Genomic DNA, 17170 nt, shown 5'->3' with positions numbered 1-17170 from the left:
ATTCGAGCCGGCAACCCTCCGGTGGCCTATCTCTCTACCTCTAGACTACCTACCTGTTCCACGTAGACCAGCTGTTTGACATACTCCTTGCCAGCAGGGCTGTACTCCAGACTCTGGGTCTTCTCTGGACACTTCTGTCTGGTCAGCACCAGCTGGCCGTAGGGGGAGTGGCTCTGTTTGGGAGAGTGATAGAGGGGCGTCGCCGAGGAGGGCTTTCCCCGGGCCGGGGACTTCCCTGTGCCATACAGCAAGGAGGAGTCAGAGCCCAGGTGGTGCATCACGTCTGTGGGCGGTTCCTCGTAGATGGGCGGGGGCTGGTACTAGAATCATAAAAAACAATAAGTATCCCAAAAAGTGCACACAGAAAAGACAGGCGACAATCAAATCCTAGTGCAATTAAAATCAATCATAACAAGACCGATCACACAGGGACACTGGGAAAGACACAAAGAGGCAAGTCAAACAGAGTCAATCACAGAGCATACCATAGACTAGCTGAAAGAGGTGTGTTTTTACATGTTTAATGAACGTGTTTCTGTAACTATGTTGGAGTGTTGTACCTCCGAGGGGGGCTCCTCGTAGAGGGGTGGTTCGTAGGCGTAGCGGGGGGAGGGGGGCTGTGAGTCGGCCGAGGGGCGACGGTGTGTCCCGGTACCTCCGCCCCCTAGCTCCGCACGTTTCAGGAAGGGCGACTGGCGGCGGTCGACGTAGAGGATTGGAGAGCCGTCGGGGCCGGTGTCAGGGGTGGCGGAGCCTCCGGAGGAACGGCGGGTACGGGAGGAGGTGCCGGTGCCAGGTGCGGGGGTGAGGGTAGGGGGGTCGCAGGGGGAGTAACCGTTCCCCTGGTGAGAGAGGAAGCTGGGTTCTCTGTCTGTCACCTTGATCAGCATCCTCTCCTTGGTACCTGTGTTCCATCTGAACGGAGAGGTTCTAAGGGGGAGGCAGAGAGAGGTAGAGTGAGAGAGAGAGTTAATTATTGTATTTGGCACAGAGGAGCTGTCAGGTGTGATTCTTTTCAGTTACCGGTGTGTGGTATCCAAAGTAAATCCTGACAAAGTTTGAACACAGACACAGCATAGCATTTCAACTTCCCCATAGATGAGTTAGTGGTTGGAACAGAACAGAACAGTCAGAGACAGGAGTGAAACCCCTAGCCTGGTCCCCGATCTGCTTGTGCTCTCTTTTCAACTCCTGTGGCGTAACAATGACCATAGGAGTTGGCAAGTCAAAACATACGACATTATAAAATTATTGTACACAAACAACAAGTGTGCGGTTAAAATTGGCAAAAAACACATACATTTCTTCCCACAGGGCCGTGGGGTGAGACAGGGATGCAGCTTAAGCTCCACCCTCTTCAACATTATATATCAACGAATTGGCGCGGGCACTAGAAAAGTCTGCAGCACCCGGCCTCACCCTACTAGAATCTGAAGTCAAATGTCTACTGTTTGCTGATGATCTGGTGCTTCTGTCACCAACCAAGGAGGGCCTACAGCAGCACCTAGATATTCTGCACAGATTCTACCAGACCTGGGCCCTGACAGTAAATCTCAGTAAGACCAAAATAATGGTGTTCCAAAAAAGGTCCAGTCGCCAGGACCACAAATACAAATTCCCTCTAGACACCGTTGCCCTAGAGCACACAAAAAACGGTACATACTGTCGTGGAAGATTCAGAATTTGTTGGTAACATATGTAAGATGTTTTATATTCATCATATGTTTGTAAGTTACTTCTCATCAGAATGGTATTTTTGTATAATACTGTGGCGAGGTTGCAGTTATCTGTTCTATGTCAAGACTAAGTTGCAGGGGCCGCAGAGAGGGGAGAGGTCAAAGTATCATCATGTGTAAACATATCTCTTGACTCCACAATGTCTGTGTGCCAGTCAGTGTGTCTGTGTGATCTTGTCCAGGATTGGTTGTATTTAGAGTTGGTTGTATCTAAATGACAATTTGATATATGCCTGTTGATATGGAGGATTGGTTTATGGTTCTGGGGTTTGAGTAAGGAGACAAAGCTGAACGATTTATAATGTCTATGCAGTCTGACTATGTGTGATCTTTGCTATAAAGGATCCCATTTTGCCATTGTGTGGGGACTCTCAACTTTTCATTAGAGATACTGAACTGTTGAAAGTCAAAAGGCTATTGCAATGTGGAAGGGGCTCTCAGAGAATTCATTGAGAGACACTGAATTACCTGAGAGTCACCGGATTGTGATAGAGCTGATATAATTAAAAATGGACTTTGATAACTAACTCTGACTTGTGTGTGTGGTTTGCTCCCATGATTTGGTAAATAGAGGAAATTTCCACGACATTTACCTTGGCCTAAACATCAGCGCCACAGGTAACTTCCACAAAGCTGTGAGCGGTCTGAGAGACAAGGCAAAAGGGCATTCTATGCCATCAAAAGGAACATAAAATTCAACATACCAATTAGCATCTGGCTAAAAATACTTGAATCAGTCATAGAGCCCATTGCCCTTTATGGTTGTGAGGTCTGGGGTTCACTCACCAACCAAGATTTCACAAAATGGGACAAACACCAAATTGAGACTCTGCATGCAGAATTCTGCAAAAATATCCTTTGTGTACAACGTAGAACACCAAATAATGAATGCAGAGCAGAATTAGGCCGATACCCACTAATGATCAAAATCCAGAAAAGAGCCATTCAATTCTACAACCACCTAAAAGGAAGTGATTCCCAAACCTTCCATAACAAAGCCATCACCTACAGAGAGATTAACCTGGAGAAGAGTCCCCTAAGCAAGCTGGTCCGGGGGCTCTGTTCACAAACACAAACACACCCCACAGAGCCCCAGGACAGCAGCACAATTAGACCCAATCAAATCATGAGAAAACAAAAAGATAATTACTTGACACATTGGAAAGAATTAACAAAAAAACTGAGCAAACTAGAATGCTATTTGGCCCTAAACAGAGAGTACACAGTGGCAGAATACCTGACCACTGTGACTGACCCAAACTTAAGGAAAGCTTTGACTATGTACAGACATGGCTCTCAAGAGAAGAGCTATGTGCACACTGCCCACAAAATGAGGTGGAAACTGAGCTGCACTTCCTAACCTCCCGTCCAATGTATGACCATATTAGAGACACATATTTCCCTCAGATTACACAGATCCACAAAGAATTCGAAAACAAACCCAATTTTGATAAACTCCCATATCTACTGGGTGAAATACCAGTGTGCCATCACAGCAGCAAGATTTGTGACCTGTTGCCACGAGAAAAGGCCAACCAGTGAAGAACACACACCATTGTAAATACAACCCATATTTATGCTTATGCATATTTATTTATTTTCCCTTATGTAACCTTAACCATTTGTACATCGTTACAACACTGTATATATACGTAATATGACATTTGTAATGTCTTTATTGTTTTGAAACTTCTGTATGTGTAATGTTTACTGTTCATTTTTATTGTTTATTTCACTTTTGTATACTATCTACCTCACTTGCTTTGGCAATGTTAACACATGTTTCCCATGCCAATAAAGCCCATTGAATTGAATTGAAATTGAAAGGCAGAGAAAGAGAGAGAGAAAAAGGTGTGAAATCGATTGCAGCACTAGCCACCCTCAGCTTCAATAGTTCCATGCTCTGTGTGTGTGTGTGTGTGTGTATTGAGGGGGTAGGATTAAGGATTACAGGGTTGTGTATGTTGGGTTAGACCACACTGTGCTTGCGAGCCATTAGATACAAAACCACCTCTACTCTTTTTCCCCCCTCGCTCCCTCTCTCCACATCTCCTCTATCATCTCTTGTTCTCCCTCCTGGCCTCTCTGTCACTCCCTTGCCTGTCTTCTCTCCTTCCATCCAGCTCTTTAAATCTCTCTCTTTCTCCCTAGAAAATCAGTATAAAGTGAACATTGTTCCTCCTTTCCCTATCCATAAATTATTCCTATACATTTGACCTTCAAATCAATTTACACCCTGCATCCCACTGCTGACTTGCCTCTGAAGACAAGCAGGGTTGGGCCTGTTCAATCCCTGGATGGGAGACCAGATGCTGCTGGAAGTGGTGTTGGAGGGCCAGTAGGGGGCACTCTGGTCCAAGGTGATCCCAGAGCAGTGAAGGGGACATTACCTTGCATAGGGTTTTGGATGGGATGTTAAACGGATGGCATGACTCTCTGTGGTCATAAAAAAATCGCATGGCACTTTATTATAAAAAGTAGGGGTGTTAATCCCGGTGTCATGGCTAAATTCTCAACCTGGCCCCATTCCATCATACCCCTCATTCCTAATTGGCATATATCACTCCTCACCTCTCTAAATGATCTGTTGTGGGCATTCTGGCACAAAAATGGTTGCAGTGCATTATCCATGTAGGTGCCACACATTGGTGGTGGATGAGTTTCCCCCTTACTGTGTAAAGCGCTTTGAGTTCCAAAAGTGCTATATAAATCCAATCAATGAATTATGTTCCTCTTAATCTCTCCCTCCACACTGGGGGGTACCATGAGAGTTATTTAAGGTCATCTTCAAAGAGGTAGGGTTTCAGATGTTTTCGAAAGATGGGCAGGTACTCCGCTGTCCTGATTTTAGGGGAGAGCTTGTTTCACCATTGGGGTGCCAGGACAGAGAAGAGCTTTGACTGGGCTGAGCGGGAGCTGCCCTCCTGTAGGGGAGGGCCAAGAGACCAGAGGTGGAGGAATGGAGTGTTCCGGTTGGGATGTAGGGTTGGAACATAGCCTGAAGGTAAGGTGGGGAAGTTCCCCTTGCTGCTCCGTAGGCAAGCACCAGGGACTTGAAGATGATGCGAGCTTCGACTGGAAGCCAGTGGAGTGTGCGGAGGAGTGGGGTGAAATGGGAGAACTTAGGAAGGTTGAACACCAGGTGTATTGACTGGGCGTGGCTTTAGCCACTGCAACGATTTAATTAACTCAATCAATATGATCAACCAACCTGTCATCAACCAACTCTTAAAATTACGTCAAATCAAAGGGGAATTTGGAGCACCTGCATCATTTGATGGACATCAGACACACGTACTGTATGAGCACAAACCCAGCAGGAGACGGAGAAGAGAGTGGGTGATGTGTATGTGTTCAGGTGAGGGCAGGCAGGTTGGGCTGACAGCTGCAGTCTGTCGCTTCTCTGCTTCTGAAGATCAACTCCAGATGGCTGTGAGATCTGTCTTTCTCCACATACATTATGGATCTGACACACACACGCACGCATGCACAGACACACACAGACACACAGACACACAGACACACACACACACACACACACACACACACACACACACACACACACACACACACACACACACACACACACACACACACACACACACACACACACAGGCTTAGTGTATACAATGCATTATGGATCTGTTCATCAATATGCTGGACCTTCAGGAAGACTGAACTCCACAGCACTGCAGAAAAACCTCCACTAACCGGTGCCCCCACACATTGACTCTGTACCGGTTCCCCCTGTATATAGCCTCGCTACTGTTATTTTACTGCTGCTCTTTAATTATTTGTTACTTTTATTTCTTATTTTTCTTTAGGTATTTTTCTTAAAACTGCATTGTTGGTTAAGGCAGCATTTTTATTTAACGGACATTTGAGAAAATGACCGGACCCATATGCATTGGGTCTCGTAACCTGATTCAGGCGTCCACCACTGTGCTCAGAATGACAGAAATCCCATTTAGATTATGGTAATTCATCTTAACAGAACATGCAAGTTGAGGGTGCAACGGCGTGCATCCTTCTTACTGAATTCCAATGTACACTTTGAAGATGTTAGAATAACTGTCCACATTTACTTTTCTTCAGCCAACAAGACGAGTAACAAACAGCAAAATCACCAGCCTATGTCAATCTACTTTCCTCCATAGTAAAAAAGTTTACCTATTCTATTGGTCAGCTTGTAGTTCTGTGCGAGAAAGAAACAGCCTATTTCAAACAGACTCTGGGACGGTTGTGGGACGATAGATCCCAAATTTGTACAACCTGTAGGCCTAGGATACATACAAATGTAAATAAACGTTAAAAAACGATGAGGCCGATGCAACAGATCAGAACGTCTTACTTAAAATGTTGATAAACTATTGCTTCTTCACATTATAAGTGCAGCAATGCACACAAGGCAGTAGGCTATGCTCACATGTTCGTTCCATAATGCATTAGCGGGAAAACACAGTTGTCAAAAGCACAGCGCACATGCGAGCGGTTTCATGTGACCGAGATGAAAATATGCATTCGAGATTTTGAAAGAGGGGAGATCTAAAGATGCAACAACTAGCATGGGTTACTAATATGACTAGGATTGTGCCTTTGACTACTGAACAATGAAATAAAGTTGATTAGAAAACCAATAGAACATGAGAGAAATAGGCTACTGGTTTCAATGGCATATGGAAGTCTTTATAAAATAATTGCCTCCCCGTTTCTATGATTGGATTTGACTTTGAAGCAAGGTAAGACATGCCTCATAATATGAAGTAAAACATTCAGGTTTCAAACAATTAAGTATATGTTTTAAGTTTTCAAAATGCAAACTGCCTCCAGCTCATTGCAAAGTGGTGTGTGACACGCTGAAGCCTGCCTACCGTTGGCTATATGCACTTGAACGGCGAATGGAAAGCACGCTTCAATTACCAGTTGAGAAATAAAAATAGTAGCTCTTTTTAATCGTGGGTATCAAAACTGTTTTTAACACGTGATTGCATTCAGAATTGTTACACAATGATTGGGCTTATAAAAGCACATGCTTCACTCCAGCAGCAACGAATGAGCTGTTGGAGAAGCTGTAGCAGCAGCTCTCGCGCTGTCTGGCAGATTTTCCGCTCATAGACTCTGTATCTGTATACATACACACCAATTTAATTCCATAAATTATGCAAATGAACCTAAAGACCAATAAGCATGACTGGTCAAATGTATTTACAGCTACTGGTATTTCCAGCAGATGTAAATACAGCCGGCTATTACCGGCTAATGGAAATCCTGACACACACACACACAAACACACTACTGGGCAGACAGTGACATAGTGGGAAATAGGAAGGCTCAAAGACCATCTCTGCAAACGTCTCTGTCTCTCTCTCTCTCTCTCTGTCTCTCTCTGTCTCTCTCTCTCTCTCTGTCTCTCTCTCTCTCTGTCTCTCTGTCTCTCTCTCTTTCTCTCTGTCTCTCTGTCTCTCTCTCTCTCTGTCTCTCTCTCTCTCTCTCTCTCTGTCTCTCTCTCTCTCTCTCTCTCTCTCTCTCTCTCTCTCTCTCTCTCTGTCTCTGTCTCTGTCTCTCCCTCTGTCTCTCTGTCTCTCTGTCTCTCTCTCTCTCTCTCTGTCTCTGTCTCTCTGTCTCTCTCTCTCTCTCTGTCTCTCTCTCTCTGTCTCTCTCTCTCTCTCTCTCTCTCTCTGTCTCTCTCTCTCTCTGTCTCTCTCTCTCTCTCTCTCTCAATACCCACTATCCATATTGGAGACAAACCACAGTGTTTTCCATAAATAGCTGTCTACTTTTTCCACTTCATAAATAAACTAGGCTTTGTTTCACATATTTAAAAAAATATATATTTTTAACCTTTATTTAACTAGGCAAGTCAGTTAAGAACAAACTCTTATTTAAAATGACGGCCTACACCGGCCAAACACGGACGATGCTGGGCCAATTGTGCGCTGCCCTATGGGACTCCCAATCAGGGTCGGTTGTGATCCAGCCTGGATTCGAATCAAGGAGTCTGTAGTGATGCCTGTAGCACTGAGATGCAGTGCCTTAAACCGCTGCGCCACTCGTGAGCCCAAAAAAGCTTAAATTCGCAAGTCAGAAAAGTCTGTATAGCCTTCTCCCGCTAGAATTAACGATATGCATCTTCTAGTGATCTAGGACAGGCATCTTCCAGTCACAAAGCGAGGGGTGACAGGGAAACTGTTGGTTTGTCAGTCTGCTGTCTGTCCCGCCTCTCGGTATCCGTTTTATTTTTGTATGCTGGGGCTGGTTGTAGTCGAATTTCCTTTCACAGAGGAGGGAGAGCATGATGCTTCTTCATTGTCTCCTGTGAGTGAATTTACACATCCCATGTAATGTAAGTGGTAACAATTAGTTGAAATCCACTTAATTATTGTTTTGTGGCACATTCATTTATTCATTTATATTTTGTGTGTTTAATAGGCCACGGAGTTGGGGCGCATAGGCTATTTATTGTGCTTTGATTGACGACCTAACAGCAAGTGTTGACTAGTTTATAAAATGTGTAGAACGTACTGAACAAAGTCAATCTCCTATGTCCTATTGCTATTCAACATACAACATAATTATTTGTCCATGGTTATAAAAGCTAATGTCAAGTATTCAGACCACTTCCCTTTTCTACATTTTGTTACGTTACAGACTGTTCCTAAAATTGATTTTAAATTTTTTTTACTCATCAATATACACACAATACCCCATAATGACAAAGTGAAAACAGGTTGTTAGAAACAGAAATACCTTATTTACATAAGTATTCAGACCCTTTGCTATGATATCAAAATTGAGCTCAGGTGCATCCTGTTTCCATTGATCATCCTTGAGATGTTTCTACAACTTGATTGGAGTCCACCTGTGGTAAATTCAATTGGTTGGACATGATTTGGAAAGGCACACACCTGTCTATATGATAAAATAATGTATATGTTGAAAGATAATGATAACATAATTCCACTCTACAGACCTATATCTATCCTACCCTGCCTTTTTAAGGTTTTCGAAAGTCAAGTCAACAAACAGATTACCGACCATTTCGAATCCTACCATACCTTCTCCGCTATGCAATCTGGTTTCAGAGCTGGTCATGGGTGAACCTCAGCCACGCTCAAGGTCCTAAACGATATCTTAACCGCCTAACCGCCATCGATAAGAAACAATACTGTGCAGCCGTATTCATCGACCTGGCCAAGGCTTTCGACTCTGTCAATCACCACATCCTCATTGGCAGACTCGATAGCCTTGGTTTCTCAAATGATTGCCTCGCCTGGTTCACCTACTACTTCTCTGATAGAGTTCAGTGTGTCAAATCGGAGGGCTTGTTGTCCAGGCTTCTGGCAGTCTCTATGGAGGTGCCACAGGGTTCAATCCTTGGACCGACTCTCCTCTCTGTATATCATCAATGATGTCGCTCTTGCTGCTGGTGAGTCTCTGATCTACCTCTACGCAGACGACACCATTCTGTATACTTCTGGCCCTTCTTTGGACACTATGTTAACAACCCTCCAGACGAGCTTCAATGCCATACAACTCTCCTTCCGAGGCCTCCAATTGCTCTTAAATACAAGTAGAACTAAATGCATGCTCTTCAACCGATCGCTGCCTGCACCTGCCCGCCCGTCCAACATAACTACTCTGGACGGTTCTGACTTAGAATATGTGGACAACTACAAATACGTAGGTGTCTGGTTAGACTGTAAACTCTCCTTCCAGACTCATATCAAACATCTCCAATCCAAAGTTAAATCTAGAATAGGCTTCCTATTTCGCAACAAAGCATCCTTCACTCATGCTGCCAAACATACCCTTGTAAAACTGACCATCCTTCCGATCCTCGACTTCGGCGATGTCATTTACAAAATAGCCTCCAATACCCAACTCAATAAATTGGATGCAGTCTATCACAGTGCCATCCGTTTTGTCACCAAAGCCCCATATACTACCCATCACTGGGACCTGTACGCTCTCGTTGGCTGGCCCTCGCTTCATACTCGTCGCCAAACCCACTGGCTCCAGGTCATCTACAAGACCCTGCTAGGTAAAGTCCCCTCTTATCTCAGCTCGCTGGTCACCATAGCAGCACCCACCTGTAGCACGTGCTCCAGCAGGTATATCAGGTATATCTCTCTGGTCACCCCCAAAACCAATTATTTCTTTGGCCACCTGTCCTTCCATTTCTCTGCTGCCAATGACTGGAACGAACTACAAAAATCTCTGAAACTGGAAACACTTATCTCCCTCACTAGCTTTAAGCACCAACTGTCAGAGCAGCTCACAGATTACTGCACCTGTACATAGCCCATCTATAATTTAGCCTAAACAACTACTCCTCCTCCTACTTTATTTATTTATTTTGCTCCTTTCCATTATTTCTATCTTTACTTTGCACTTTCTTCCACTGCAAATCTACCATTCCAGTGTTTTACTTGCTATATTGTATTTACTTTGCCACCATGGCCTTTTTTTGCCTTTACCTCCCTTCTCACCTCATTTGCTCACATTGTATATAGACTTGTTTCTACTGTATTATTGACTGTATGTTTGTTTTACTCCATGTGTAACTCTGTGTTGTTGTATGTGTCGAACTGCTTTGCTTTATCTTGGCCAGGTCGCAATTGTAAATGAGAACTTGTTCTCAACTTGCCTACCTGGTAAATAAAGGTGAAATAAATAAAAAAAATAAACTCTGAAACCTTATAATTGTATGAAATTGATTAGAATCATAAAATGATAATCTGATGATGTATGTAGTTGTAGTTAGAATTAGATGAAACAATGTATTTGTATAGTGGAAAAACAGACTGTCTGAGTAAGGCGTAGCTCAGGATTTGAACTTGTATGTGTGTGCCGCCGAAAAAAACCGAGAACAGTTCAACTGTGTTTGGACCGACCTGGCTAGGCCTCTGAGTAACTTATGATAGCACAGGGAGTACTTCTCAAGGTTTCCCTAATCTCGGGGGAATGGAACTGTCGGCTGGGTAGTGATACACAGTGGTGAGAACTATGGAGAAGGATACAACTCACCTACTGTTTGTGTGGAAGTATGTGCGTAGGATACCTACTGTTTGTGTGGAAGTATGTGCGTAGGATACCTACTGTTTGTGTGGAAGTATGTGCGTAGGATACCTAATGTTTGTGTGGAAATATGTGCGCAGCTATAAAATGGATGTCTTTGTATAATGGACTTCAGAATATTCTCGTGAATAAACTGTACTAATCTTTTGCATAAGCTGAGTCTTTGCCTAATTATTATTATACCCATGGTCTTACAAACCTCGGGGATTGGTCAAAGCTATTGATTGATTGATAGTTATTATCATTGGGATTGAAAATTCTCATGACACTATATAAGGTCCCACAGTTGACAGTGCATGTCAGAGCAAAAATCAAGCCATTAGGTCGAAGGAATTATCTGTAAAGCTCAGAGACAAGATTGTGTCGACGCACAGATCTGGGGAAGAGTACCAAAAAATGTCTGCAGCATTGAAGGTCCCCCAAGAACACAGTGGCCTCCATCATTCTTAAATGGAAGGAGTTTGGAACCACCAAGACTCTTCTTAGAGCTGTCTGCCCGGCCAAACTCCCCCGAGCAATCGGGGGAGAAGGGCCTTGTTCAGGGAGGTGACCAAGAACACGATGGTCACTCTTACAGAGCTCCAGAGTTCCTCTGTGGAGATGGGAGGAGTCTCTGAATGTCCTTGAGTGGTCCAGCCAGAGCCCGGACTTGAACCCAATCCAACATCTCTGGAGAGACCTGAAAATAGCTGTGCAGCGATGCTCCCCATCCAACCTAACAGAGCTTGAGAGGATCTGCAGAAAATAATGGGAGAAACTCCCCAAATACAGGTGTGCCAAGCTTGTAGTGTCATACCCATGAAGACTCAGGGCTGTAATCGTTGCCAAAGGTGCTTCTACAAAATACTGAGTGAAGGGTTTGAATGTTTTTATTTGTAATACATTTGCAAACATTTCTAAAAAGCTGTTTTGCTTTGTCATTATGGGGTATTTATTGTGTGTAGATTGATGAGGAAAGCAAACAATTCAATCAAATGTAGAATAAGGCTGTAACGTCACAAAATGTGGAAAAAAATCTATGGAGCTGAATACTTTCCGAATGCACTGTACCAGAGGCCACTAAAATAGAGCTCGTTCTATTGGATACCCCTGTGCCTCCTCCCTGTGGTTGAGTTAGAGTTAAGATTGTGGTCGGGTCAAGGTTAGGGGAAGTGTAGTGTATGTAGTTACCTGTCTGCCTCCTCTCTGTTCCCCTGTTTCTCTGATGCGGTCAGTTCCTGGTCCAGTGAAGATGAGGTGCTCCCCTCTCTACTGACCGCACTGCTCCTTCCCGGGCTGTTATCAGTTGACGTCCTCCCCCCTCTTTCTCCCCCTGTCCCTCCCCCTCCCGGGCAGGGAACATCCGTGTGCTGCTTCAGCGTCTGTAGCTTGGCGAGGGGGATGATGTCACAGGCCTGAGGGCGGTGCCAGACGGTGCGTTGCGTGGAAGCATTGTAGTAGTAGAAGCGGGAGGTGTTGGGGTCAAACAGCTCCCACCACTGGTTGTCCCCTGTCCTCTTAATACGTACCCCTTGAGGGGGGTCCCACACACACTCTCCGGTGAGCAGATTGGCATACATGCGTTCCCGCGTGCGCGGCTCTATGATCTCCACCCACTCCAACCTGCAGAGGGGGACAGAGGAGAATAGACAAGAGATGAATACTACTGTACTATAGCATCATGTGATGATATAGGCCCAGAAAATTAATACTATTCTAATTCCTATTACTATTTTATTCTAATTCCTAATTCTACAGTGTAAAGCTTATATGAGCCTCTTTGCAAACATGACTTTGGCTTTGAGATGTGAGCTTCTCTACAGCTGTGAGTCTGCTTCTTCCTATCCTCTCCTGTGGAAGCCAGCTGCATGGGTCAGATGTGACAACAATCTGCATTATCCAGGCCACACCACATAATACACAGACAACCTCAAATCAAATCAAATCACATTTTACTTGTCACATGCTCCGAATACAGCAGCTGTAGACCTTACCGTGAAATGCTTACTTACAAGCCCTTAACCAACAATGCAGTTCAAGAAAGAGTTAAGAAAATATTTACTGAATAAACTAAAGTAAAAATTGTAAAATAAAAATAAAAATTAACACAATAAAAATAACGAGGCTATATCCACGGGGTACCGGTACGAGTCAATGTGCGGGGGTACAGGTTAGTCAAGTTATTTTGTACATGTAGGTATGGGTGAAGTGACTATGCATAGATAATAAACAGCGAGTAGCAGCAGTGTACAAACAAACAGAGGGAGGGCGTGTCAGTGTAAAAGTTTGGGTGGCCATTTGATTAATTGTTCAGCAGTCTTATGGCTTGGGGGTAGAAGCTGTTAAGGAGGCTTTTGGTCTTAGACGTGGCGCTCCGGTACCACTTACCGTGCGGTAGCAGAGGGAACAGTCTATGACTAGGGTAGCTGGAGTCTTAGACAACTTTTTGGGCCTTCCTCTGACACCGCCTAGTATATAGGTCCTGGATGTCAGGAAGCTTGGTCCCAGTGATGTACTGGGCCGTACACACTACCCTCTGTAGTGCCACCCTACCTGACACCCTAGACACACTCCAATTTGCTTACCGCCCCAATAGGTCCACAGACAACGCAATCACAATCACACTGCACACTGCCCTAACCCATTTGGACAAGAGGAATACCTATGTAAGAATGCTGTTCATCGATTACAGCTCAGCATTTAACACCATAGTATCTTAAAATCTCGTCATTAAGCTCGAGGCCCTCGGTCTTGACCCCGCCCTGTGCAAATGGGTCCTGGACTTTCTGACGGGCCGCCCCCAGATGGTGAGGGTAGGAAACAACATCTCCACCCCGCTGATCCTCAACACTGGTGCCCCACAAGGGTGCGTTCTCAGCCATCTCCTGTACTCCCTTATTCACCCATGACTACGTGGCCATGCACGACTCCAAATCAATCATCAAGTTTGCAGACGACACTACAGTGATAGGCTTGATTACCAACAATGACGAGACGGCCTACAGGGAGGAGATGAGGGCCCTCGGAGTGTGGTGTCAGGAAAATAACCTCACACTCAACATCAACAAAACAAAGGAGATGATCGTGGACTTCAGGAAACAGAAGAGGGAGCATCCCCCCTATTCACATCAACGGGACAGTAGTGGAGAAGGTGGAAAGTTTTAAGTTCCTCGGCGTAGACATCACAGACAAACTGAAATGGTCCACCCACACAGACAGCGTGGTGAAGAAGGCGCAACAGCGGGAGGCTGAAGAAATTTGGCTTGTCACCAATAACACTCACAAACCTTTACAGATGCACAATCGAGAGTATCCTGTCAGGCTGTATCACCGCCTGGTACGGCAACTGCTCCACCCACAACCGTAAGGCTCTCCAGAGGGTGGTGAGGTCTGCACAACGCATCACCGGGGGCAAACTGCCTGCCCCTCAGGACACCTACACCACCCGATGTCACAGGAAGGCCAAAAAGATCATCAAGGACAACAACCACCCGAGCAACTGCCTGTTCACCCCGCTATCATCCAGAAGGCGAGGTCAGTACAGGTGCATCAAAGCTGGAACCGAGAGACTGAAAAACAGCTTCTATCTCAAGGCCATCAGACTGTTAAACAGCTACCACTAACATTGAGTGGCTGCTGCCAACATACTGACTCAATCTCTAGCCACTTTAATAATTAATAATTGGATGTAATAAATGTATCACTAGCCACTTAAATAATACAACTTTATATAATGTTTACATACCCTACATTACTCATCTCATATGTATATACTGTACCCTATACCATCTACTGCATCTTGCCTATGCCGCACAGCCATCGCTCATCCATTTATTTATATGAACATATTCTTAATCATTCCTTTACTCTTGTGTGTATAAGGTAGTTGTTGTGAAATCGTTAGATTACTTGTTAGATATTACTGCACGGTCGGAACTAGAAGCACAAGCATTTCGACTACACTCGCATTAACATCTGCTAACCATGTGTATGTGACCAACAAAATTTGATTTTGATTTGATTTTGAATTTTACGGTCAAATGACGAGCAGTTGCCATACCAGGCAGTGATGTAACTGGTCAGGATGCTCTCGATGGTGCAGCTATAGACCTTTTTTGACGATCTGGGGACCCATGCCAAATCTTTTCAGTCTTCTGAGGGGGAAAAGGTGTTGTCGTGCCCTCTTCATAACTGTTTTGGTGTGGTTGGATCATGACAGTTTGTTGATGATGTGGACACCAAGGAACTTGAAACTCTTGACCCGCTCCACTACAGCCCCGTCGATGTTAATGGGGGTCTGTTCGGTCCACCTTTTCCTGTAGTCCACCCCTGGGGGCTCCCATGTTGAGGATCAGCGTGGCAGGTGTGTTGTTGCCTTCTCTTACCACCTGGGGGGCGGCCCGTCAGAAAGTCCAGGGTCCAGTTGCAGAGGGAAGTGTTTGGTCCCAGAGTCCTTAGCTTAGTGATGAGCTTCGTGGGCACTATGGTGTTGAACGCTGAGCTGTAGTCAATGAACAGCATTCTCACATAGGTGAGGTGAGGTGTTCGCAGCATCACGTATTATATTGGGCCCTACATGTGTGTGAGTGTGTCTATGTGTGTGTGTGTGTTTGTATGTGTGTGTGTGTGTGTGTGTGTATACCATTCAACTGTTTGTGTATCCCATCCATCAAGTCTAAGCACCGATAGTATGGGTGAAACAGTGGGTGAGGTTTTCCCCAAACCCAGCTGATAGAATAAAGGGGAGCTGCTGTTATGTCCCCTAATTAGCTGTTAATCCTGTATCCATTGCTAATCTAGTCTAATTTAACCAGATTATATAGAGGATGTCATCCATAACCACGGCTCTAATCCACTTTATAACATAGTGGGCCACGCCTAGCCAATCATAACCAGGATAGGCCACGCCCAGCCAATCACAGCCTGGATAGGACTCGCTCAGAGTAACAGCCCAGCCAGTCCCAGGCTGAATCGGTCTAGTCCCTCCTCTCCTCTGTCTCTAAAGGCCAAATAGGATTCTGTCTGATCTCATTCGTCATCACATAACACATCTGTTCTCACATCTGACAGACAGACACATAGCTGACTCAACTGGGGATGCCTGGCTGTGTGAGTCTGTGTGTGGCTGGGCGATATGACCAAAATATCATATCACAGTATTTGTCAAATTGTGGACCATATGAAGGTATTTCCTGCTATTTGATGTTTCTGAATAATGCAAGTTCTAACTGTGCTTTATGGGTAGAGCATGGCATCATATTTATTCTAATGGTTTTAATGAGATTTTCTCCATTCTGATTGCTTTATACTGTTCAATCAAAATTCAAACAAAAATATTAGGAGGACAAAACTGACAGTGAAGTAGTCCATTTTGTAGAACATTGCATAGGAATCAAAATTATATTTTGTAGCCTCAAACTCTGGTACTCAACCAATGGTTCCATTTGCATAGTTATTTCCTCAATTCCAATATTCACTTCCAGCATTTTCGTAAATTTCTCCATTTCCTGCACTAATTAGTTATCATTGACACAATGTGTCACGTTTCTTTTGTCTTAGTATGCCTCTATTTCGTCAACAACCCAAAAAATCTTCATGATAATAATTAGTAGTCGGTCGATTTCAGAGGGTCTATTTGGCAAGCTTGCCCTCCCGAAGTTGACTTGCTGTGCTAGAAAGTTAGCTAACAGTCCTCAGGTTTCATTTTTTTGTATATATATATTTTTTACTGGCCATGAAAACAGATTATTGACATCCTTTTTTCGAGTCATTACTGAACTATTTAATGTAACAAATATAACATTAAAATACTATTATAGAAGGTAAGGTAAAAGTCTGTGAATGAATACCGGTACAGTTGACTGCACAGCCCCTCAAATCAAATCAAATTTTATTAGTCACATGCACCGAATACAACACATGCGCCGAATTAAACCTTACAGTTTAATGCTTACTTACGAGCCCCTAACCAACAATGCAGTATAAAAAAATATGAATAAGAAATAAAAGTAACAAGTAATTAAAGAGAAGCTGTAAAATAAAAATAGCAAGACCATATTCAGGGGCGTACCCGTACAGAGTAATGTGCAGGTAGTACCGGTTAGTTGAGGTAACATGTACATGTAGGTAGAGTTATTAAAGTGACTATGCATAGATGATAACAGACAGAGAGTAGCGAGTGGCGCTCCGGTACCGCTTGCCATACGGTAGCAGAGAGAACAGTCTATGACTTGGGTGACTGGAGTCTTTGACAATTTTTAGGTCCTTCCTCTGACACCGCCTGGTATAGAGGTCCTGGATGGCAGGAAGCTTGGCCCCAGTTATCTACTGGGCCGTACGAACTACCCTCTGTAGTGCCTTGCGGTCAGAGGCCGAGC

The 17170-nt window shown here is 44.3% G+C and overlaps 1 protein-coding gene across 2 annotated transcripts in view; it reads right to left on the bottom strand.

Moving 5' to 3' along the window:
• The window catches only part of arhgap39 (Rho GTPase activating protein 39), a 162873-nt gene that overhangs the window by 24500 nt on the left and 121203 nt on the right, over positions 1-17170 (bottom strand). For both annotated transcript variants that reach the window (XM_024422213.2, XM_024422214.2), the window contains exons 2-4: positions 11985-12416; positions 561-930; positions 54-320 (exon numbers count right to left, since the gene is read on the bottom strand). In XM_024422213.2, the coding sequence (XP_024277981.1) occupies positions 54-320; positions 561-930; positions 11985-12416 (1069 nt within the window). The remainder of the gene's footprint in view (positions 1-53; positions 321-560; positions 931-11984; positions 12417-17170) is intronic.

This window comes from Oncorhynchus tshawytscha, linkage group LG05, assembly GCF_018296145.1.
Source record: "Oncorhynchus tshawytscha isolate Ot180627B linkage group LG05, Otsh_v2.0, whole genome shotgun sequence".
NCBI lineage: Eukaryota > Metazoa > Chordata > Actinopteri > Salmoniformes > Salmonidae > Oncorhynchus > Oncorhynchus tshawytscha.
This window is presented reverse-complemented; position numbering and strand designations above follow the sequence as displayed.